This window comes from Malaclemys terrapin, chromosome 1 (genome assembly GCF_027887155.1).
Source record: "Malaclemys terrapin pileata isolate rMalTer1 chromosome 1, rMalTer1.hap1, whole genome shotgun sequence".
Taxonomy (NCBI): domain Eukaryota; kingdom Metazoa; phylum Chordata; order Testudines; family Emydidae; genus Malaclemys; species Malaclemys terrapin.
Genome location: NC_071505.1, coordinates 299,289,776 through 299,313,501, shown reverse-complemented (window position 1 = coordinate 299,313,501; position 23,726 = coordinate 299,289,776). Strand labels below are relative to the sequence as shown.

The window sequence follows — 23,726 nt, the reverse complement described above, 5'->3', positions numbered from 1 at the left end:
TAACCAAAAAGAGGGAAAAATTAAAAAACAAACACCATCATTAAATTACTCATGCAGAAACGTAATCCTGAATTTCCGGCTCAGCAGTAGCATGGCCAGACAATACAGATGTGCATGCAAAACTAGTGAGACTCAGGAGCTCTGAGTTCAGTCCCCAGTTCTCCCACACATAGGGTGATCAGATGTCCTGATTTTATAGGGACAGTCTAGGGGTGAAAGTAACTTAAAAGACTTACCGGTATGCAAGGCAGCTGGGGTCCTGGGCAAGGTGTGTGTGTGGGGTGGCTCTGGGCCTCCGGAAGGGGCGGGGCCTTGGGCGGAAGGGGCGGGGCTGGGGCAGACCCTTCAGTGCTGCCCAGCCCACGCCGCCCGGGGCTCCAGTCGCTGCCCAGAGCCCCGAGCCCTTTTAAATCACCAGGCCCCAGGGCAGCTGTGCCCCCTCACACTCCATCAGCCGCCCTGTCAGTATGGTCGGCTGTGTCCCGGCCCATACCAGCAGCCACTTTCTTATCGGGCCATACCAGCTTACTTTCATCTCTGGGACAGTCCTGCTATTCAGGGCTTTGTCTTATATAGCCGCCTATTTCCCCCCCTTCTGCCCCCACACCCAGTTTTTCACACTTGCTAGCTGGTCACCCTACCCACAGACTTCCTGTGTGACCATGGCAAGTCACTTGACTGAGTTTCCCACCTGCAAGATGAGGTAATAATATTTTCTTTTCTCCCACCCTTTCTCCATGTTTGTCTATTTAGATTGTAAAACTTTGAGGCAACAATTATCTCTTACCTAGTGTACATCATGCACTGGTCTCTGCTGGGATCTCCAGGCACTGCTGTAATACAAATAATAATTATAAATGAGTAATAAGTTGCTTGTTTCACACAACAAAAGAACAAGGAAAGTGAACATATCACAGAAGCATGCATAAGGTTCCCAGCCATTAAAAGAGGTGTTGCTGCACCAATTTGTTATTGTCTGTGGTAGGAAACAGTGTGGGTAAGAAAATTTTAAACTAAAAGAACTCTATGCATGCAGTGTGGAGCTCACCATTACCTCCCTGTCATTTCTACAGACACAGCAGAAGCAAGACACTGACTGACGTGGGGGAAATTTAGCTATTGTGGAACATATCTGAGATTGAGATGTCCTTTACATTTCAAAGCTCTTCCTGGGTGCAGAGTTCAGCAGCCATGTTGTTCTCAGTGCTCAGTACATCCTCGCTTAGGAAGACTCTCTTTGTTCTTTATACAGGTTCTTTTGGACTCCAATTATTCTATCCGTTCTTTGTCTGCAGAAAAAACAGAACAGTCACAAGTTTTTTAACATAATAATCACTGTCATGCTACTAACCCCAAAGACTAGCACTAGTCTCTGAGAGCTAAAAACTGGGGGAAAGGTGTGCCCAGATCCCTTCCACCTTATCCAGACATCAGAACCCCCGGGGTCCCACTGGCAAGACAGTGTAGCTACCCAGCCAAATGCTTATGTGCGTGAAAATCACAGTGGAGGCCGTTGTTTTCTTCCATGTCAATACCCACAGAGGTTCCTGTCCCTCCAGTCCCGTCTCTTCTAGTCCCTCCTCAAAATCCACTTCTTCTCTGATGGTAACATCAAGGAATGACCCAAGATCATGTAGGGTAAGATCAACTGGATAGAGATGATTTTATTTACTTGTTTTTAAAATGTATATAATGTAGGTTCATTAAAAATTTATCTGTTTTACACACGCTATCTCTCCTCCACCCTTTGCAGTACTGCCAGTTTTATCATGAATCTCATAATATTTGGTGTTTCTTGACTCCCCAACTCCTGGAGTCTTGGGAATATGTGAGAATCTCAGCTTTATTTTTTTTAATAAAAGAAAGTTTCTTGCCCTCATGGTTGCAAAGAGAAGTTTGAAAATGGGACCTAAGTGTAACCCAAAGATTCAAAAATCAGAAAGGTAAATGAAAAGAACCAAAAATGTATATTTTAATCTCATGATTTTTAATGCCAATCTCAAGATTTTGAAGGGCCTGACTCATGATTTGTGATTATATGGGTTGGCAATGCTGCATATGTTTCTTGTTTTAGATATTAACCTTTTGGGGGGTAGGGACTGCTTTCCTCCATGTGTGTGGTAGTAGCTGGAAAAGCAGCATTTGGCCAGAAAGAGCCCAGCTTTACTGCATAGTCAAGGACTAGAAATGCATCAATCAATTTGGTGAGTCATTAAGGTTGATTTGACCAAGATGCTCTTGATGTAGAAAAGACACTGAAATTGCCTCGGGACTTTCTTAAGGATGGGAGTTCAGCATTAGCACCTCCTGGAAGAGACTGACCATGCATCTGGTCACCATCACCTCCTGCCAGATTTTGTCACTCAACATCTGGTACCATATATCAGATGAAGTAACAAAAATCATTTGAAACTCTCCAGGCTGGTCCCTGTGCACAGGGATAGGTTGTAAATCATTAACAATACTTTGAAAAAGAAGTACCCCAAAATCCCACACTTTAATGCTTAATCCACCAGCCTTATCTCAAAATGCAATAATAGCAGTATTTCCCCATCCTTTGTGATGGCAGCAGTGCAGTTGGAAAATAACAGCTGTGACAAAAGGCTCTTTTTTGTGAAGTTCTATTTTGCCAGTTTGGCTTCCGTTTTGCAATTGCTGTGAGATTTAGTAAATAAATAATACTGCAGCGTGGAAATTCCTCGTATTGAGGGCAAAGATAGCAGATTAGAACTGGAACCCACGTCAGACAATTTGTTTGCTTTTGAGTGCTATGAAAGCTGATTGGCTGCCTGAGTCCAATCTTTTTTCAAGTCCCCAGACATTTCAATAAAGCCTCATTCAGCTAAAGTATGAAGTTAAACCCTAATCAGGAGCCTGGGAAGCAAGTGAATTTGGCTTGTAAACAAAAAAGAGACATCTGCTGTAGGACTGACTCCAAGATTTCTGAAAGCAGCAAGAGAGGCACAAACTCACTGAACAAGTACCATCATAAATGTATATTTTAACTCCTCTTTGCCCACCCACCCCTCTGGCTCCTGAAGATGGAGCCAAGGTCAACCTGGGCCCACTCACAGCAGCTCAGCCAGATGGTAAGATGCTCCACCTTGTCCTCCACAATCTATGCTTTTCTTTTTAAATAATTAAATTCCTAGCCCTTACGGTTGTGAAGCTTGCCTTCAAAATGTGAATCATAGAATCTCAGGGTTGGAAGGGACCTCAGGAGGTTATCTAGTCTAACCCCCTGCTCAAAGCAGGACCAATCCCAAACTAAGTCATCCCAGCCAGGGCTTTGTCAAGCCTGGCCTTAAAAACCTCTAAGGAAGGCGATTCCACCACCTCCCTAGGTAACCCATTCCAGTGCTTCACCATCCTCCTAGTGAAAAAGGTTTTCCTAATATCCAACCTAAACCTCCCCCACTGCAACTTGAGACCATTATTCCTTGTTCTGTCATCTGGTAGCACTGAGAACAGTCTAGATCCATCCTCTTTGGAACCCCCGTTCAGGCAGTTGAAAGCAGCTATCAAATCCCCCCTCATTCTTCTCTTCTGCAGACTAAACAATCTCAGTTCCCTCAGCCTCTCCTCATAAGTCATGTGCTCCAGCTCCCTAATCATTTTTGTTGCCCTCCGCTGTACTCTTTCCAATTTTTCCACATCCCTCTTGTAGTGTGGGGTCCAGAACTGGACACAGTACTCCAGATGAGGCCTCACCAATGTCGAATAGAAGGGAATGATCATGTCCCTCGATCTGCTGGCAATGCCCCTACTTATTGAACAGAGCATAGTTGGGGTTCCTAGTGAATAACCAATAACGCTGGTAAGAGGGGCATCTCTCATGAAAGGATCTCCCAAACAGTTGTGGAAATGTTGGTTTTAAAGAAATATGCATGAATAGGTAAATGTTTGCTTTCCAAAAACAAGAGAAAAATGAACCACCACCACCAACAAAAGGGCCCAGAGGATGGCTGGAGATTGGTTGGGTAGTTAACCAATTGATTCCTTCAAAAAAACGTTGTCCTGGGCTGAAAAATAAAAGGATGCAGCCACGGTCTCCAAATTAATCTCTTGATTTTCTTTTCTAGCAAAAGTGGGTTAATTTTCTCCCTTTCTCAGTTTGCCCTGAGCTGGCTCCAGGGCAAAGAGGTCTGAACGAAGTATGCAGGGAGGAAGGGAGGACTATCATTGGCCCTACTTCTGCCTGTCCCCCTGCCCAGGATTTAATTCTCCCCTTCAGCCCCAAATCAATCCTTTCCCCCCCATTCGCTACATCAGTTCTGCCCCCTGTGCACTAGCTTCACCTCTGTGGTCCTTCATCCCTCTCTCCCAGGTTTGGAGGGCTTCAGTGGGATCCGCCTGCCAGCTTCCCAGGCTGTGTGTTTTGGAAAGGAGAAAGCAGAGTATCCCTGAACTGCTGGGCTCTTTCTACTCCTTCCTGTGAGAAGGGGGTCTGCTCCGAAGAGGAGGGGAACATCTCTGTCTGCTTCTTGCAGCAGGCCCAATTGGATGCTCTAGCCCAGGAGGCGAGCAAGTTGAGAAAGCAGCCAATTAGAGGGTTTCCCCCGAGCCAGTGCTAAAACGGTGGACCCTTCACCAACCTGGCTGGCATCTAAACTTTATTTCCCATGTGTGTGACCTGTTTTGACCTCGTGGCCTTTAAGTTCAGGCTGTCTCTTTCACATATTTAGCTTAGAAACACTGTAAGGGCAAGGTCTCAAATGTAGATCTTTTTAAACTGTTCACATAACGTTTTTTTCAGTTCCAGTGAGAAACAGGTTTTGTGTGTGTGTGTGTGGGGGGGGGGGGGGGGGTTAAACTAAGTACCCATCCCATTTTACAGTTTGCAATACAAACCTTGCAGCCTTGAAAGTGGAATTGAGTAGAAACTGATCAGTCTCTATTCACTGTCTGAAAAAACATCACAAGTAGGGAGTAGTAAGTTAGGTTTCTAAAATTCTTTCAGTTTTAATAAAGTGTTTTTATAGCAGAGTGATGGACACTTTTTAATGAGCTTTATAACCTAGCAGTGTCCTTTTATCTTGTCTTAATGCCTTTGCTCAGTGTCTAAGCTAAACCTTTAATATATCCACCTCAGGTGATTAATACCACCCACTGTTCTTTAAAAATATTATACCCGAATCACAGCTCTGAAAAATAACTTCTTTTTGCACAGCTCACAGCCATCCACCCTCTGATGATCAACTTACATGGATTCACAGATTCTTCTATAGCCCCACTCTCTATTAGGACCCCAGCCCCTTCCACACACACTGTCACTAAAGGGTTAACAAGGAAACCAGATGGTAGGGCAATCTCACACCACTATTATTGGAAGTGAGGGAAGAGCAAGTTCATCCAGTGTCTTTTAAAACCTGTAGGGGACATGAGCTCATGGGCTGTTCTTTCTTTCTTAGCACCCACAGACTTTAGCCTCCCCTTTGCAGTGGGGCTGTAATGTGGAAATCTCTCTCCTGCTGCTATAACTATGGTAGAGAAGCTGCTGCACTCCCAGCAACGCAGGTCATGCATCCACACTCATGCAACACTGCTGTAAACACCCAGAGTGTCGGTAAGATGTAAGCACTTCTAAAGTCCCAGTACTTTATTTTTTTCTTTACATGTAACTAGTGCTTTTAAATTGCTCATGCCCCCTTCTATTTCCTTAAAAATTGTTATTTATTTGCATTATCACAGTGCCTAGGAGCTTCAGTTATGGACCCCCCCACACACATACACACACACTGTGCTAGGCACTGTACAAACACAGAACAAAATGGCAATCCCTGTCCCAGAAAGCTTATGGTCTAACGTTAGCTACGTTATTACACATTATAATCAGTAACCATTTGCTCAGCAAACAAAGAGAGCCATCTGAGGGGATATAGGATGTGTGGGGACACGGTATGGAGTTGGCTCATCCGTCCCTTCCACTCCACACATCCACCCACAAAGGATTCTCTTCATGAACAGATTTGATAGCCACAATCTGTCCCACTAGGTAGATGAATTAAATCGATAAGGTCCAAAGGGATGTTTCTTTCTCAGGCATGGCCTTTCTATTAAGTGCGTTCATCCCCGGATAAAAATCCATCACCAAATAACGTAGGAGACCTGATCTGACTGGGTCCTGGATGACAAAGCAGTGATGTCACTAAGAAAAATGCATAGTGTCCTTTTATGGAATTTTTAATCATAAAAACGTAGGGCTGGAAGTGATCTCAAGAGGTCTAGTACAGCCCTTTGTGCTAAGGCTGGCCCAAGTATACTCAGTCGATCCCTAACAGGTGTGTATCCAACCTGTTCTTAAAAATCTCCAGTGACAGGAATTCTACGACCTCTCTTGGAAGTCTATTCCAGTACTAAATTACCCTTATTACTCCTGGGGGAATTCTGCACCAAAAATTAAAAATTCTGCACATAATTTTTCAAAATTCTGCATATTTTATTTGTCAAAATAACACAGTATAATCACACCAGTTTCAATTATTTTTGGTCATTTATTTCAAAATACCTGTCAGCAAGTATGTCTATAACAATACAGACAACAAAAAAGATTCAGGAAATGTTTTTTGACAGATTCTTTACTAGTAATATTAATACATAAGTCTGAGTAATAATTCACTTAAACTACAATACAGAACCGTATTACCCGCACCCTTCAGAAGCAGTGCAAAGGCTTGAGGGCTTCAGGGGTAATGGAGGAGCTGAGGGAAAGGGAAATAATTGCTGGGAAGGAGCCTGGGTGTGAACTTGGAGGGTTATTGGGTATGGGTGGTGTTGTAGGAGCAGCCTTGATCTGTATGCTCTGTATGACTATGCTATGTATAACCTGTATGCTCAAAAGGTCTGTTATACTCCCCCCTCCCCTTTTGTCTCCTCTCCCTCTCTGAATACCTGTGAAGTGGCTTTTCCCCTCCACCTCCCTCCTGGAATGCTTGTGGGATGAGTGGGCTGGTTGAACAGCTGGAAGATCAGAAGAGCTCCCCGTAGACAAGGTGTCTGGGACTCTAATTAGGCAGCGCTCACACACCCAATGTATGGACACTGCCCGAGGTGGAGTGTGACCAACCAGATACGGCCAAGTCATCTCTAGTCGCAGGCCATGAGGAGCAGGTCCTTAAAAGGGGAAAGGGCCATGTGCTCAGGAGTGCACTCACAAGTTTGTACCTCTTGTAAAGGCCCTTCACCCGGACCTCCTGGCCAGTGGTTCGCCGCGTTGCATTCCATCGTGCCTCGAGAAGACTTACCTTCATCGCACCATCCATCGCTGTACTGTGGGACACTTACCTTGAAGGATCCTGACACCTCCAGTTCTGTGCCTGTCCTGGGAGGGTGAGTATGCGAGTATGAGTGTGACCCCCCCACACCTTCTTTTGAGCTTAGCTATCAGTATAATAAATGTGCTGCTTTCTGCCAAACTCTGGTGGGTTATTAGTCCTCCCTAAGCTTACTAGCTGGCCCAATTTCAGGTAACAGGTGGGAAAAGTATGGAACAGGTGTTTTGGGGGGGCAGGGAGGGATTATTAGGGCGCTTCCTCTATGCAGACCCTGGCTGACCTCTAGCATCTCCCATTCAGTCAGGCACATCTGACCTTGTCCTCATGTGGTCCTGCACCCCCATGTGTCCTTGCACTCCCTGTCCACATGTGTTCCTCCATTCCCACTCAAATACCCACTCCCCCCATCCCTATGTGGCCCTTCACCCCTCCTCCATCCCTATGTGGCTCTGTACCCCCTCCCCATTCCCAGGTGCCTCTGTGCCCCCACTCAGCAACTCCCCTGTCCCTATGTGTCCCTGTACCTCCTACCCCTACCCCATGTGTCTTTGTACCCCCACTCAACCACCCTCTGTCCCTATGTAGCTCTGCATCCCCTCCCTCATCACCATGTGGCCCTTCACCTTCCTCCCCCACCCATGGCCCTGTGACTCCACTCCCATTCAGCCCCTGCTCCAGTCTGTCCTCCACTCCACTAACCCTTATAAGCCCCTGTCTCCTGACCTGGCCTGACAGATGCTGTGAAGAAGGCAGGCTCTTTCTCTTCCCTAGCTGGTTGGGAGCTGTTGCAGTTCTTGCACCACAGTGCCCTCTGGTGGGCAAAAGACATAACTGGAGCAACATTTTGGCAAAAACTTTTTTCTGCACAAAAAATTAAAAATATGTGTGGCTCATTAATTATGTGTGCACACAGTAGTGCAGAATTCCCCCAGGAGTAAAGCCATATAGTTAGGAAGTTTTTTCCTAATATCTAACTTAAATCTCCCTTGCTGCAGATTAAGCCCATTATTTCTTATCCTACCTTCAGTGGACCTGGAGAACAATTGATCATCATCCTCTTTATAACAGCCCTTAATGTATTTGATGACTGTTATCAGGTCCCCCCTTAGTCTTTTTTTCTCAAGACTAAACATGCACAGTATTTTTAACCTTTCTTCATAGGTCAGGTTTTGAAACCTTTTATCATTTTTGTTGCTCCCTTCTGGACTTCCTCCAGTTTGTGCCTATATTCCTTAAAGTGTGGTGCCTAGGACTGGACACAATACTGCAGCTAAGGCCTCACCAGTTCTGAGTAGACAGGGCAATTACCTCTCGTGTCTTACATACTACACTCCTTTAATACACTCTAGAATGATATTAGCCATTCTCGCAATTGAATCACATTGTTGACTCATATCCACTCTGTGATCTGCTATAATCCCCAGACCCTTTTCAGCAGTTCTACTGCCTAGTCAGTTATTTGTAGCTGTGCATTTGATTTTTCTTTCCTAAGTGAAGTCCTTTGCACTTGTCTTTATTGAATTTCATCTTGTTCATTTCAGACCAATTCTCCAATTTGTCAAGGTCATTTTGAATTCTGATCCTGTCCTCCTCCTGCTTGCAACCCCATCCAGCTTGTTGTCTTCTGCAAATTTTATAAGTATACTCTCCATTCCGTTATCAAAGGCATTAATGAAAATATTGAATAGTACTAGACATAGGACAGACCCCTGTGGAACCTCATGATATGTTCTCCCACCCCAGTTGGACAGTGAATCATTGATAACTACTTTTTGAGTATGGTCTTTCAACCAGTTTTTCACCCACCTTAAAGTAATTTCTTCTAAACCACATTTCCCTAGTGTGGTTTTGAGACTGCCACATGGGACTGTGTCAAAAGCTTTACTAAAATCAAAATATATCACCTATACAGTTTCCCTTCATCCACTAGGCTAGTAACACTTTCAAAGAAGGAAATTAGGTTGGTTTGATGTGATGTATTCTTGACAAATCCATGTAGGCTATTCTAAACTTGTTATCCTCTAGGTGCTTACAAACTGACATGCTTAATAACTTCTTACAGTCATTTTCCAAATATTGAAGATAGGCTGACTGGTCTATAATAGCCCTGGTCCTGTTTTTCCTTCTTTTTTAAAGATAAGCAGTATTTTTGCCCTTCTTCAGTCCTCTGGGACCTTGCCTGTGCTCCATGAGCTCTCAAAGATAATCACTAACAGTTCTGAGATTGGTTCAACTAGTTCCTTAAGTACCCTAGGGTGCATTTCATCAGGCTCCACTGACTTAAATATATCTAACTTAAAACTAAATATTCTTTAACCTGTTATTTCCCTATTTTGGTTTGTGTTCCTTCCCCCTTGTTGTTAATATTACCTGTGTTACGTATCTGGTCATCAGTTATTAGCTCTCCTTCCCTTCTAAGTAGAGGACCTACACTTTACTTCATCTTTCTCTTGCTCCTTATATATTTATCTAATCTCTTCTTATAGCTGTTTATGTCTCTTGCTAAATGTAATTCATTTTGTGCCTTTGCCTGTCTAAGTTTGTCCTTTTATGATTGTGTTATTCTTTTGTACTCCTCCTTAGCAATTGTCCACGTTTCCACTTTTTGTAGGATGCACCTACTTCACACCAATGAGGCAAATTCAGCCTTGCAATTAGGCTTGATTTCATTGGGTGCAGAATCTGCTTGAGCCAGAGATGAATTGGATCTAATATGTAAATATAGGGATCCAATATTTCTCACATACCAGAGTAATTTTTTAAAGAGTACTCATTAGCTTTTTCTTTTTTTAATGGATTGGTCCTCTCAGAACCCCTCTTGCAGTAAAGTAGTGCTGCTACACTACTGGAATGGCTTTACTTACACATTCGCCCTATGGCCAGAAACCCCAGCAGGGAAAGAGCTCACTACTCCCTCTGCTGGACTCTGCTCAAGGGTCCTGATTGCTCTTGGCTCCTCTCCTGTTGGGACTTTGTGGTGAGAGACGGATGACTTAATGGCAAGAAGTGGTGCAGGGAGCAGCAACAGCAGAATTAAGTGGACTTTGGTGAGACCCCACCTACCCAGCACCTCCATAAAGCTGAATCACTAAGCTGGGTTAAGTGGTGGTGCCTCCAGGCAGGACCAGGCAAACAGCTCTCTTGGGACTAGAAGTAGACATGTGAAGACTGTTACATGGACTGCCCTTATTTGCTGATCCAAACCGTGAGGGGGGGTTGGTGGATGGGTGAGGTGGTGTGGCTAAGGGACCTGTGGGATATTCTCTTTGGCAGGAGGAAAGGGAGTTAGATGGATTAGTGCCACATTTACTGGCAAGGGCGGGTATTTCATGCTTTATTTGGATACAGATTCTGTTGCTGGCTTTTCCTGAGTTTATGACAATGTTCCCTTTCCCCTAATGAGTCCCTTGTTTATACACAGTCGCCCAGTTCTTGGGAGTGGGGAAGTTCTGCTTGTTTAGGGCACAAAGGGAGGTTGCATTTTGTTTTCCTAGCTGTCTGGGTAGAGGTTCAACTTGGTTTACTTATTTGCCAAGAGGGACCCCAGATAAATTGCTGCCTTTAGCCACCTGGCAGAAGGGTTACACACAGACTGAGAGTAGAATCTAGCTCTGTTACATCAGTGCAATCCCATTTCAGGGTGATTCATGTAACTCGTACTAGAATTTTTACCCATGGGGCTTTATTCTCACTTACTCTACAGTCACCGTGAATAGGCCGTAGTCACCTTATCCAGACAGCTGGAGATTCTGTGAGCATAAAGAGAACCCCATATGACATGAACACAACCGGTCTCTCTCCACCACCTTTTCCCCAGCTCCTGATATAGGGGTTATGGCAGAGGAATAAGGGGCCTACTCTGCCTATTCCCAAATAGCCCGAGCGACCTTAAATAGCTGGTCTTAAATTAGAGCAGCCTGATGCTGCTTTAAGTGGCACCAGAGACTGAATTAGCCCTTCCTCAGCCCCTGAATGTGGGGACCACAAAGGTGGTTTAAAGTTACTTTTCACTGCTCCCCTCCTTACCACCATTGTTCCTGCACTGAGCAGAATTCAGCTAGAACAGAAAATAGGGCCTGTGGACTTTAGACTGCCAGTTTCCCAGAAAAGCTCTGTCTGTGATTAAAATAGGGACAGCTCCCCTGTACCAAAGCAGGTTCTCACAGGTGAGACAATTAAGGGGGCAGGGCTGAAGCTGGGCTATAAAGAGTCAGAAGAGGCCTCAGTGAGGGCAGAGCAGAGCTAGACGGGGGGACCACAGAGTTAAGTTGCAATGGTCCCCGAGGAGGGGTTGGGTAAGAAGGCCCAGCTAAAGGTTTTGTTTATCCTTTGGGTGAAGGCAGGCTAGGCCTTATTACTTCTCCAGCTGTTCAGAGAGCAGGAAAGGGCAGCACTGCAGGGAGGAAGGACTGTGCCCAGTTTAAGGTTGGGTGCAAGATTTCTTTTGTGTTTGTTTTTTCAAACTTTGTGTTAGTAAACAACCAGACCACAAGAAGGGCTGTGATTGGAAGAGAGACTGTGTGGAGTTTCAGGAGCCCTGAAGAAGGGGAAAACAGAGGTGGGGCTCTGCAGAGGCACCCTGGGCACAAGGGGCTGCTCAGATGACCGCCACAGTGTTATACTCTTAAATCATATAGAGGAGGAAGAAATGAGTGAGTTGCAATAGATCAGAAAGTCTGTAAGCCATAGAAAAGGGGGCAGTTCCTGATGGCAGTAATTGCTTCAGAAAAGACGTGGATGAACTGGACCTCATGCTTGGCAATAAATTGTAGTGATCAGCACAAAACATTTGGTCATATTAGTTTCCAGTTGTTAACATGATAGGGCTGACGTGGCCAGGTAGAATAGATACAACTTAGAGAATGTTTCACTTGACCAGAGCTCAAAGAAGCGATAGACTACACAGCAGGGCAGTTCCACATTGCTCTGTATTGTCCCACAGAATAGAACAAAGTCGTTCTTGGTCTGGAATAGAATGTTCCATAGGGAGCTACCTCACACTAGCTAAATTATACTGGGATCGTTATTCCAGAATGGCTATGTGGTCAGTTTCCCCCGTGCAGATAAGGCCTAACCTGAACTAAGCCCAGATCACCAAGTCAGCAAAAGATGTCCTGGCATCCAAAAGCAATAAGTCTTCATATAGAGCTAAAGTCTGCCTTTGGATCTAAGTCTATGACTCCCACTAACTGCAGTGGGAATCCCAGGAGTGCACATGAAAGCAGAATTTGGCCTCCTAATTTTCTTCAGACTGTGTTTAACACAGCTGTCCACTGGAGGGCACCATTATTACACACATATACCGTTGCTGGGAGAATGTAAACCTTTCCTTTACTACTGCTACTACTACTATAGTGCTTATATAGCAACCTGAGTACAGACAAACAGGATATGAGCCCTGCATCCAGGAATTTACATTCTAAATTACTAGTTTTTGCTGACTTTTTTTAAAGACATGAAAACTATAACTGAAGGCACAGAAAACTGCCAACAACACAGTATGTATAGATATCAAAGGGGTAGCCATGTTAGTCTGGATCTGTAAAAGCAGCAAAGAGTCCTGTGGCACCTTATGTGTACCCAGAAGCCTCCTACTGCAAGACAAGCCCAAGAAAAAAACCAACAGAACTCCAGAGGCCATCACATACAGTCCCCAACTAAAACCTCTCCAACGTATCATCAGTGATCTACAACCCATCCTGGACAACGATCCCTCACTTTCACAGGCCTTGGGTGGCAGGCCAGTCCTCGCCCACAGACAACCCGCCAACCTGAAGCATATTCTCATCAATAACTACACACCGCACCATAGTAACTCTAACTCAGGAACCAATCCATGCAACAAACCTCGATGCCAACTCTGCCCACATATCTACACCAGCGATACCATCACAGGACCTAACCAGATCAGCCACACCATCACCGGTTCATTCACCTGCACGTCCACCAAGGTAATATACACCATCATATGCCAGCAATGCCCTTCTGCTATGTACATCGGCCAAACTGGACAGTCCCTACGTAAAAGGATAAATGGAACAAATCAGATATTAGGAATGGCAATATACAAAAACTTGTAGGAGAACACTTCAACCTCCCTGGGCACACAATAGCAGATTTAAAGGTAGCCATCCTGCAGCAAAAAAACTTCCGGACCAGACTTCAAAGAGAAACTGCTGAGCTTCAGTTCATCTGCAAATTTGACACCATCCGCTCAGGATTAAACAAAGACTGTGAATGGCTAGCCAACTACAAAAGCAGTTTCTCCTCCTTTGGTGTTCACACCTCAACTTCTAGAAGAGGGCCTCATCCTCCCTGATTGAACTAACCTCGTCATCTCTAGCCTGACTCACTCTTGCTTGCATATTTATACCTGCCTCTGGTAATTTCCACTACATGCATCCGACAAAGTGGGTATTCACCAACGAACGCTCATGCTCCAATACGTCTGTTAGTCTATAAGGTGCCACAGGACTCTTTGCTGTATGTATAGATGGATCACAGATTCTTCTTCTTTATTTATATTCTGGCACATTGTGGTTATGGGATTATTTTAGATATTACTTTACAGCCTATGGCTAGTGCTATGTTCTAGGATTCTTTTCCATGACTGCAGGCTTCTGTTTCTAAATGACACATGTGGTGTACACCTTCTAGTTTTATTAACTACATACCACTGGGAAAATGTAACTTCCCAAATCACCTTTGTCTCTTGCACCCTTCCTAAGTTGTGATCTTGATGTTAACTATATTGTGGTGCTGTCATTACCTTATTATCATTAATACTGTGAAATAGGTTGTAGCCAAAATATTTTCTCTCACTTACAAAACTGCAGTGATTTTGCATCATTTCCCCCTTGCCTTCCCACAACCACAGACAGACAAAGGACAGAAGAAAAGTAAAAGAGGCTCAGAGTGGGGGGAGGGGGTTGTAGAGTTGCTATGTAAGTCCAAAGTTGGCACCCTCTCTCAAATAGGCAGGAATTACCATGGGCTCCCCGTGTGTCTTGAGTTGGGTTGTGGAGGGGAAGTTATTGCTGTTTTGTCATGAATGCATGTGGCTTTTGGTATAGTTGAATCTGCATGGGAACAGGCTGCTGAGAGCACCCGTCTGCTGGTTGACCAGACTCTCTTCCCTCCTCACCATATATTCCAAACTGCATGTTGTTGTCGTAGAGGGACTGTTGATTGCTACACAGGAAGAAGGGACACGTGCCTCCTAGCTGGCTTTCTTTTTTCATCTCCCAGCACTTGTGTAGAGAAGAAGCCAGCAGTGTTTTTATCACTAGGTTGACTAAATCTCTCCTCAGAGCAAGGCTGGAGAGCACACTGGTAAAAAGGCAAGCAGAAACCAGCACCCTGCCCACCATTGCCAACATCACTGGAGCTGTATCAGTGTACCAATGGTGGGAAACTTTAGGGCAGTGTTTCTCAAATGTGGCCACCAGGGGCTTTTCTTGCAGCCTCATGGGCAGTGATTGGGTGGGGAGGGCAAAGCAGCAGCCCCTACCCCAGGGCCACCGACAGGATCCTCCCCTTCCACCCCCAACACAAACATTGGGGGAGCCGGCTTTCCCGGGGATGGTGGGCTTGGGCTTTGGATTGGGGTGATGGGGGGCAGGCTCCAGCCATGGGGCTTTGGGCTCCGGCCCCAGTCCCTGGCCCAAAGCTCCCCACCCCATTGCCTCCCGCTGCCTCCTCTGGCCCCAGACTTCAGCCATGTGGCAGCGGCAGGTGGGACTTCGGGCTCTAGACATGGTCCCTAGCTACATGGCAGCAGACTCTGGCCCTGGGCTCATCCCCCTCATCGCCCTGGCCCCCACTGGCAGCCTCCCCTGGCCACTCATTCATACACAGACCCCCATTGCTCCTGTCCCCCACTGCCTCCCCCAACCCCCCATCCAACCCCCCATCGCCCTCCGGCCCTCACCGCCTCCCTACCCACTTCCCCATCCAGGGCTTAATTTATCCCTGGGCTTGCATAAGTCTGCTGTGAAAAGTGATATTAACAAACATATAAATATCACTTTTCACAGCAGCAGACTTACTAGACTAGCATGTTTCTAAAAAAGCAACCAAAAAGCAAAAGAAACAACAAAAAAGACAAGAACGTACAAAGCACCTTATCTGTGTTCCTGTTTTGTGCAGGTCCAGTAAACAATAGACACAACTGAACGTTTTTTTTTATTATTGAGTCTGCAAAAAACCCCTACATAAATAAATTACAATGATTTGGACCTGTATATGTGCATACTGATTTGTTTTTCATAAAGTTAATTATTTTAGGAAAAATTATTAGTCCACGAAAAATGTCTTGTGAGAACCCTTGCTTTGGGGGGTTGCGAGTGAAGACTATTGTAGACCAGGCCTAACTGCAACTTATTTAACTTGCTGTTTAAATGGCCGACCCTTTTCTAACGTGATTTTCTTGTATTTTTGGTGGGTCACCGCCTCCTGTGATGTAAATCAGCACAGCTCTGATTACAGTGGAGCTAGGTGCATGGTCCAACTGATGCCATAAAAAATATTTCTTTTAACGGGGCTTTTTCTGAATTATTCTTTTACATGCACCATGTTTAGTTAAACACCAAAAGGCTGATACTTTAAAAGGTAACAATAGCATGGAGTGTTGCATTAACCGATGTACAGCTCTCTCCCTAGCCCTTTACAGAGGCTCCGCGCTTTACGGGGGTGGGTTTCACCCTCATTTCACGGCTGTAACAACCAAAGCTCAGAGGGGATCATTTAAAGCCTAGTCAGGCCCCATTCAACTGCTAACACAAAACAATCAGTGAAATATAACTTCCACTTAGGGGATCGGGGCTGTTTCTCGCCTGACCCTACAGTGAGGGGCTCCGATTGATGGCTTGACAGTTCCAGCCTACTCCCCTTGCTACCAGACATCAGCAGGGCCTGGGCTGGGGGAAGGGATGGAGGCAGCTCCACTGCACAAGTGACCCTTGGGAGCTGATCTACAGGGAGCTAACAATGGCCCCAGGGCAGGAGCCCACCCTGCCATGCTTTACTGAGGATTTCCCAGGGCTGGCAGTCACTGCTTCTTTTCTCCTAACTGAGGCTGCCCAGCCCCTCGTCCATCCCCACACATGGGGTAGAGAGCGGATCCGAAAGCGCAGCAGCACCTGAGCCCTGTGCCATGGCCGCTGCCTCTTCCAGCGCATCCCTGCACAGTGAGCTGCAGCGCCCTGGTCTGCCTGGAGTCCTTCGCTGACCCTGTCATCCTGCCCTATGGCCACAACTTCTGCCGCCTCTGCATGCAGGGCAGAGACATGGAAGGACTGGACCGGCTTTCCTTGTCCCCCTGCCGCCAAGTGAGCCTCCTATCCGTGGGGTGCTCCTGCCCTGCGAGGTCACCTTCTCCTTAATTAGCTCCTGGGGCTTCTTCAAAGAGCCCAACCTGCCACTAAGGCCTTCCTCTGAGGGACAGCAGGGAGAGACTGAGATGTGCTCTAACCAAACACCCCCAAAGGTTAGTGTGACGGGATCCCCAGGGTACCACTGTGCCCCCTTAACTCTCCAACCTGGGCTGTCTCTCACAATGCCTTGCTAGTGACAAGCAGCAAACCCCTGCAGGACCTGTTAGTCACCTCATTTGTCATTGTCACTGGAAAACTATCATTAGAGACTCTCAGAATGGCGACATATTTCAGTAACAACCATACAGCAAAATCTCATAACTTCATACACACTAATGATGTGCATAGTCTGATGGAACAGTGGGTTTCAGCAGGTCATGACCTCTCGTATGATATCTTACTTGGCCTTCTTTGTATGAAATATATCATAATTATTCGACAGCAGTGAATATGGGGATTCCAGGGTGCTGCTTTGAGGTACAGATTGTCACAGTTGGGATCTGCAAACTCCCCCAACCAGAAGCTTCTCCCCCACCTCCAATAATTAGCATCTCATCTCTCTGAAGCTCTCCTTCTGCTCTCAAAGCCTCAGGGTGGGGCTTTAATTTACTCTTACAGCCTGGAGGTGACTGAAAGGGGTCTGATCTTTAACACAAGCACCTGGGAAACTGGCACTACTTACCTGGGTGAAATTACGCACATGCAGGGCCTGGATGTGTGTCTTATATACCCCTTCAGATTGAGGACTAAATGGAAAATGGTCTTTGTATCTGCAAGGTTCTTGCCTGTTTGTGTCTCCACAGTCAATAAATCAATGTGGTTTGCACAGAACCATGTCTGAAAATAGCTAATTGTGTAGTGAATATGGGGCCTTGGAAAATCAAGTAAGCCAAGATTCCATTCTGGAGTCTAAACTGGCCCCAGGTGCTCTTATTCCATTGGGATGAATGGGGAGCAGACACAGTCTCTTCTTTGGATGATTTGTATTGGTTGGTTGGGGGCAGTTTTTTTCAATGTTGGGTTGACAGTGCAGAAGTCAATTGGTTTGTGCTGTGATTGCCAAGTCTGTGCTGGGTGCTGCTCTGGCTGCTTAATGTGATCCTTGATGATACTAGGAAACGTGTTCCTCAAACCAAATAGCTGCTTTAAAATCTTATAGCTGCAGCTAGACTTCTGTAGAAAGTATAGACAGTACAAGATTTGGCAAATAACCATCCAACTGAATTACTATAAAATAAATTCAGTTTCACATTACTGCAGTGGTTACCTGCTGGTTGTGGTTGTATCCTGGTGAGATGATGCAGCAGTGTTGCAAACTCTTCATGTTCAAATATGTTACAACTAAACAGGTTATAATTTACAAGAAAAAAATGATTTACTTCTCCAATTACCTTCCTTCTCCATTCCATCTTTCCCTTTTGGTTTCCCTCCCTGGAAATGAAGACAGAGGGACCAAAATGGGGACAGCTTCTGATTGATCAGTGCAGATATTCCAAATGTGATTATAATCTATTAGCTGTTTATCACAGATTTGAACAGTGCAGAATGCAGCAAAAATCCTTGTTTAATACCCCCTTTTTTGCATCTGCAATTTTCTCCTTTCTGTAAGAGCTTTGTTGGGTGGGAACAAGGGAGGACTTTGCTGAACATTTCAGTTTTAACTTCTTGCAAATTGTCCTAACAGCTGCCACTGTGTATTCACCCACCCACAGATAGTCAGAAGAAGAGAAGCAGACAACAAAATAGTCAGGGGTGGAGGAGTTGGGCAGAAGATAAGGGTGGCACTGCCCCACCTAGCTGCTAGACATGGTTGGAGGGGAAGAAAAGTTTTCCTTCCTCCCCTGCACACAAAGTAACCCTCAGCAAGGCTGGAAGACCATTACATATTGATGAGACAGCAGCTAGCCAAGGTAGTTACTAAAAGCACACGTATGTGGAAATGAATGTGTGGTTACAATAAGGATGTTGCACTTCCCCCAACCAGTAGCTACGTGGATGCCCTGCCTCACAGATCTGCCTCTAGCCAGTAGGAATCTTTTTCTTTTCTGGACAAGCTCTGGTGGGAACATTCAGTCTGCCCACTTGAGCTAATCCATGTTGTCTTTTAAAAATGTCACTAATCTCTGCCATTTTGTAGGATCTTGAGAAATCACAGCATAAACCTCTGTTTTTATTGCGGGGAGCTGATGAACATAAGTGTAAGCAGAGTCAGGATAAGCTCTACCCTGACATCTGGTGGTGAATTATGGCGAGGGTGGAAAAGAACTTCAGGGGCTGATCTTGTTTGCATAGGCACACCCACTCGCCTAGCCTGGGGCAACAACAACTGAAAGTGGTTACTTTGGCTGGTGTGTGATCCCCAGTTTCTCTGTTATTGGGGCAGGAAGAATAAAGTGTTGTTACCCTGATTCTGTGAATCAGGGCTAGTGGAACTGTTGTATGAAAGAGGGACTCACCAGTAACTAAGTAGCACTCGCTAGACAAGCGGCATGGGTTACAAAACCCAGTGAATTGAGAGAGGTTGGGGACAGGTATGTGTATCTGATGGTATGGGTCCCTTTTGAGGGCCCAGAACACCAATTACACTACCCCCTCTCTCCACTGTTGAATAGCAGAGCTAAGTTTGCTTCCATTAGGAATCTAGATAGAAGTTGCTGAACTGAATTCACTTTGGGCCAATGGTGCACCAGCACTGGGGCTCCCCTACTACAAGCTGAAATCACTAAAAGAGCTAAAATTGCTGAGCTGAGATCACTGAGTGCTGTGTTAACCAGTGGGGGAGCCTGAAGATATATTGCTAAGCAGCTGGCAGAGCCGAGCAGTTTGTGGGACGGTTGGAGCGGCCCACAGAACAGGGAGCAGTTTGCGGGGACGGCTGGAGGAGCGGAGAGGAGCGGAGTGACATGGCGCGGCTAGTAGAGCGGAGCCATTTGTGGTAAAGGCTGCAGCAGAACTCCACGGAGAGGTGGGGCAGTCGGCCTCGGACCATGTAAGGTGCCCCCTTAACATCCCGTGTGCCCCTCCCCCATTTCCGCCCAGGCTGTGGGGGTAAAACTTTGCAGATAAACTTTTGAACTCTAGAGCGGCACTAACCAGGGACAATGACTTTTGGGTTGTTGGACTTTGGGGTGATTGGACTTAAGACCCTGAAGGAAAAAGGACATTGCCAAACTTACTTGGAGGTGGGTCTTTTGCTCGTGGTTTGTGTTATGAATCCTGTTTGTGGTGTTTCCCCAACATAATGCCGCATTGTTTCCCTCCTTTATTAAAAGGCTTTTGCTACACTCAGACTCCATGCTTGCAAGAGGGGAAGTATTGCCTCCTAGAGGCGCCCGGGGTAATTGTCCCAGGTCACTGGGTGGGGGCTCGAGCCGGTTTTGCATTGCGTTATTGAAATGGAACCCCTAGATACTGAACCCGGTCCTTGTTGCTGCCAACTCAGAGGGGCAGAAGGGTTACATAAGTATTAAAGCTTAACCTTCCTGTGCACAGTATTGTAAATATCCCACCTGAAAGAATGAATCCCCACATTTTAACCCTCACATCACTGATTGTTTTGACAGGTTTTCCCAGATCCCAGTTTCCCTATGAATTTCTTGGTGGCAAACCTAGTGGGAGCGATCACAAAGTTCAAGGCCTCCCTTCCTCAGCAAAATAATGTGGGTCACCAAAAGTGTGGAAAGCATAATGAAGAACTGAAGTTGTATTCTTAAACTGACCAGGTGTCTGTCTCTGTGGTATGCTGGGAATCCAGGGCTCACAGGTAAATGGGTTGTACTTGCTTTTCCCTTTTAAAAAGTATGTATATTCTCCTCAGCAAAGATGCTTAGGAAGGGTAGTGTGCAAAAGAAATGATGTGGAGGAAAAGGCCAGTTCTTCCAGAGGAAAACCAGTGAGAATCTCTTCTCTGTAAAATAAGAATAGTAATATTTCCTTTCTCCCCACCCTTTCGCTGTCACATCTGTTCAGACTATAAGTTTTTGGGGCTAGGGACTGTCTATTATTGTGTATGTATATACAGTGCCTTGCACAATGAGACCCTGGTCTCTATGTCATTAATACGAATCTAGCCAATTTCAGATTTCTTTCCTTTTAAGTGAACTCTATTCAAATGGACTCTGTGGATCTACTCCTTTGGCCTGCCCTCAGTACCTTTTCAAAATTAGAATGATAGCCAGGCTTGTGAAGGCAGTGACTGATGCCATTGCCTGTATGATCTCTATCAGCATCTCCAGCTATCACAAAGCAATACAAGATTCAGCTAGTCAGTTGGTTCATGGTGACCTGGGACAAGAATTCTTTAGTAAAAAGCAACAGAGGGTCCTGTGGCACCTTTAAGACTAACAGAAGTATTGGGAGCATAAGCTTTCGTGGGTAAGAACCTCACTTCTTCGGCTACTCCTCGAATTCTTTAGTGTGTCCTTTTCAGGACCATATGTATTTAAGACCTCCAGTTTACACACACAGGGCATTTCTACACTTAAAATGCTGCATCAGCGCAACTGCAGCGCTTAGCTGAAGACACCTTAATCCACCTCCCCAAGGAGCAGTAGCTATATTAATGGGAGAAGCTCTCCTGTCGACATAGTGCTGGCTACACAGCGGGTTAAGGTCAGTTTAACTACAATGCTCGGGTGTGGATTTTTCACATTCCTGAGCGATATAGTTATACTGACATAGCTTTATAGTCTGAAGCCAGGTCTACATTGTCTTTCTTCTGAAAGAGAGTCTACCTGACCTCTCCTTTTGTGGTCCATGAGCTCTGCCTGACATCCTTCAGCTTCTGCACCTCACAGTATCCTGTGCCAATACTGCTCAATGGGCCATTGTCTTACTCTCCATCTGAGACTACCAGAAAGGAAATAACTTAGTACAATTTTTAGGTTTTTCTTCACTCACACCCCAAGTCAGATGCCTTCTAGAACTCTGGGTTAGGTGTCCTTTATTAGATAGGTTAGGGTTACCATACGTCCGGATTTTCCCGGACATGTCCGGCTTTTGGGGGCTCAAATCCCCGTCCGGGGGGAAATCCCCAAAAGCCGGGCATGTCCGGGAAAATCGGGAGGAAGGGCTGGGCCGGGGTCGCGGGGCCGGGCGCGCGGTGCCGGGCCGGGGTCCAGGGGCGCAGTGCCGGGCCGGGGCCGTGAGGTCGGGCCGCCGGGGGGGTGCGCTGGGCCGCGGGGTCGGGCCGCCGGGGGGGTGCGCTGGGCCGCGGGGCCGGGAGCCGGGGGCTCGGGCCGGGAGCCGGGCCGCCGGGGGGGTGCGCGGGGCCGGGGGGGGTGCGCTGGGACGCGGGGCCGGGAGCCGGGGGGTCGGGCCGGGAGCCGGGCCGCCGGGGGGGGTGTGCTGGGCCGCGGGGCCGGGGCCGGGCCGCCGGGGGGGTGCGCTGGGCCGCGGGGCCGGGAGCCGGGGGGTCAGGCCGGGAGCCGGGCCGCCGGGGGGGTGCGCTGGGCCGTGGGGCCGGGAGCCGGGGGGTCAGGCCGGGAGCCGGGCCGCCGGGGGGGTGCGCTGGGCCACGGGGGTGCGCTGGGCCGCTGGGGGCCGGCCGGCAGTGCTGGGCGGGCCAGGGGTGGTCGGCCGGGGGCTAGGGCCGGCACCCCAGGGCCCGAGCCGACCCAGGCTGGAGCCGCCGGGGGCCAGCCTGGGCCGCGCCTTCTCCCCCCACACCCTCCTTACCTGCTCAGGCTTCCCGCGAATTAAATGTTCGCGGGAAGCAGGGGAGGGGGCGGAGACTTTGGGGAGGGGGCGGAGTTGGGGCGGGGGAGGAGGCGGGGCTGGGGGTGGGGCCAGGGCCCCGTGGAGTGTCCTCCTTTTGGAGGCACAAAATATGGTAACCCTAAGATAGGTACAATATATGGCTACTAAGCTTGGGGGTTCTTGTTCTGTTTATGCACAGGGGATTTTGCCTGTCTCTTACTCTCATTTTGAAAAGGTGTTCGGAGCAGAGCCATATTGTCTCTTTTGAATAGTCTATTGAAAAGCAAATAAATTTGAAATTGACAGGATTAAGCAGCAATGAGACAGTGCTTCTTCAAACAACAGGGGTTTCTTCTGCGGGAAACATATGAGGTGTTTCCTGTAAAAGAAATGTATGAAGAGCTTGAGGTAATCACAAAAGGAGAAAATTGAAGCCCAGTTTAGTGAGCTTATTCAGTTCTTGCTGGATGAGAACAAAGTGCTTTTGGAAGATCTTCAAGCTGAAGAACAGAAAGCCATAGCTATCATGCAAAACACAATGAAAGACCATGAAGTGAAAATGAAGTTATTGGAAGAAGAGATAGCAGATGTTCAAGAAAAAGTGCCTGTCTCATTCAGTGGAGGTTCACTATTTAATTTTTACTTTGTATCTGAATCCCAGACTGTTTTGTAGTCTGTGTATTGGACTTTGGCTCAACAAATGAATCAGTATGACGGTCAGCAAAACCTTAGCAGATAGGTAAATATGAAAGAACATTGACTTTGGAAGATATACAACAGTTTAAATATTTTAGTTGAAGTCCTTCTGCTGCCTTGTTACAGAGATGTGCAGTGACAGGTGTAGGTTCCATGGAATGTCAGTTTGTTTGTTTGTTTGTTTGTTTTTAAAGGGGACTTCCAAAGCAACTTTGTGTGTTATGTTAGAAATTCCTGTGCTATCTAGATTGGGAGATTCTATGGTGACTCGAGAGCTAATGAAAGGATAATATCAAACCGATCCAGAGATGGAAAGTTAAGCAACCAAGAGGAGAAGGAATTTCTATTCTAATTGAATAAACCTCTTCTGGGGTATGCATGTGCACAAATCCCTATTTAAATTGAGTAGTCAGTTTCTATTTTGGAGAAAGGATGTCTTTGTTAAGGGTTCAACATGCCTCTCTTAATTTAAGATTTGAGATATTAACAATATACACCTCTACCTCGATATAACGCTGTCCTCAGGAGCCAAAAAATCTTACCGCGTTATAGGTGAAACCGCTTGCCGCATTATAGGTGAAATCAACTTGCTTTGATCCACCAGAGTGCGCAGCCCTGCCCCCCTGGAGCACTGCTTTACCGCATTATATCTGAATTCGTGTTATATTGGGTCGCGTTATATCAG

At 46.5% G+C, this 23,726-nt stretch overlaps 1 protein-coding gene across 1 annotated transcript; it reads left to right on the top strand.

Moving 5' to 3' along the window:
* Nucleotides 1-2,891: 2,891 nt before the first annotated feature.
* Nucleotides 2,892-23,018, top strand: LOC128840167 (uncharacterized). The gene is made up of 4 exons (XM_054033857.1): nt 2,892-3,089; nt 7,176-7,329; nt 8,816-8,939; nt 22,767-23,018. Exons 1-4 carry the CDS (start codon nt 2,993-2,995, stop codon nt 23,016-23,018), a joined length of 627 nt encoding a protein of 208 aa, XP_053889832.1. The 5' UTR covers nt 2,892-2,992.
* The last annotated feature ends 708 nt before the right edge of the window (nt 23,019-23,726 follow it).

Excerpts from the sequence above, each read along its gene's own strand:
- LOC128840167 (XM_054033857.1), top strand. The coding sequence starts at position 2,993 with ATGTATATTTTAACTCCTCTTTGCCCACCCACCCCTCTGGCTCCTGAA. Across the intron at positions 7,330-8,815 it reads TCTGTGCCTGTCCTGGGAGG|ACCAATTCTCCAATTTGTCA; the intron begins GTGAGTATGCGA and ends TGTTCATTTCAG. Across the intron at positions 8,940-22,766 it reads TCTCCATTCCGTTATCAAAG|GAGAAAATTGAAGCCCAGTT; the intron begins GCATTAATGAAA and ends TAATCACAAAAG.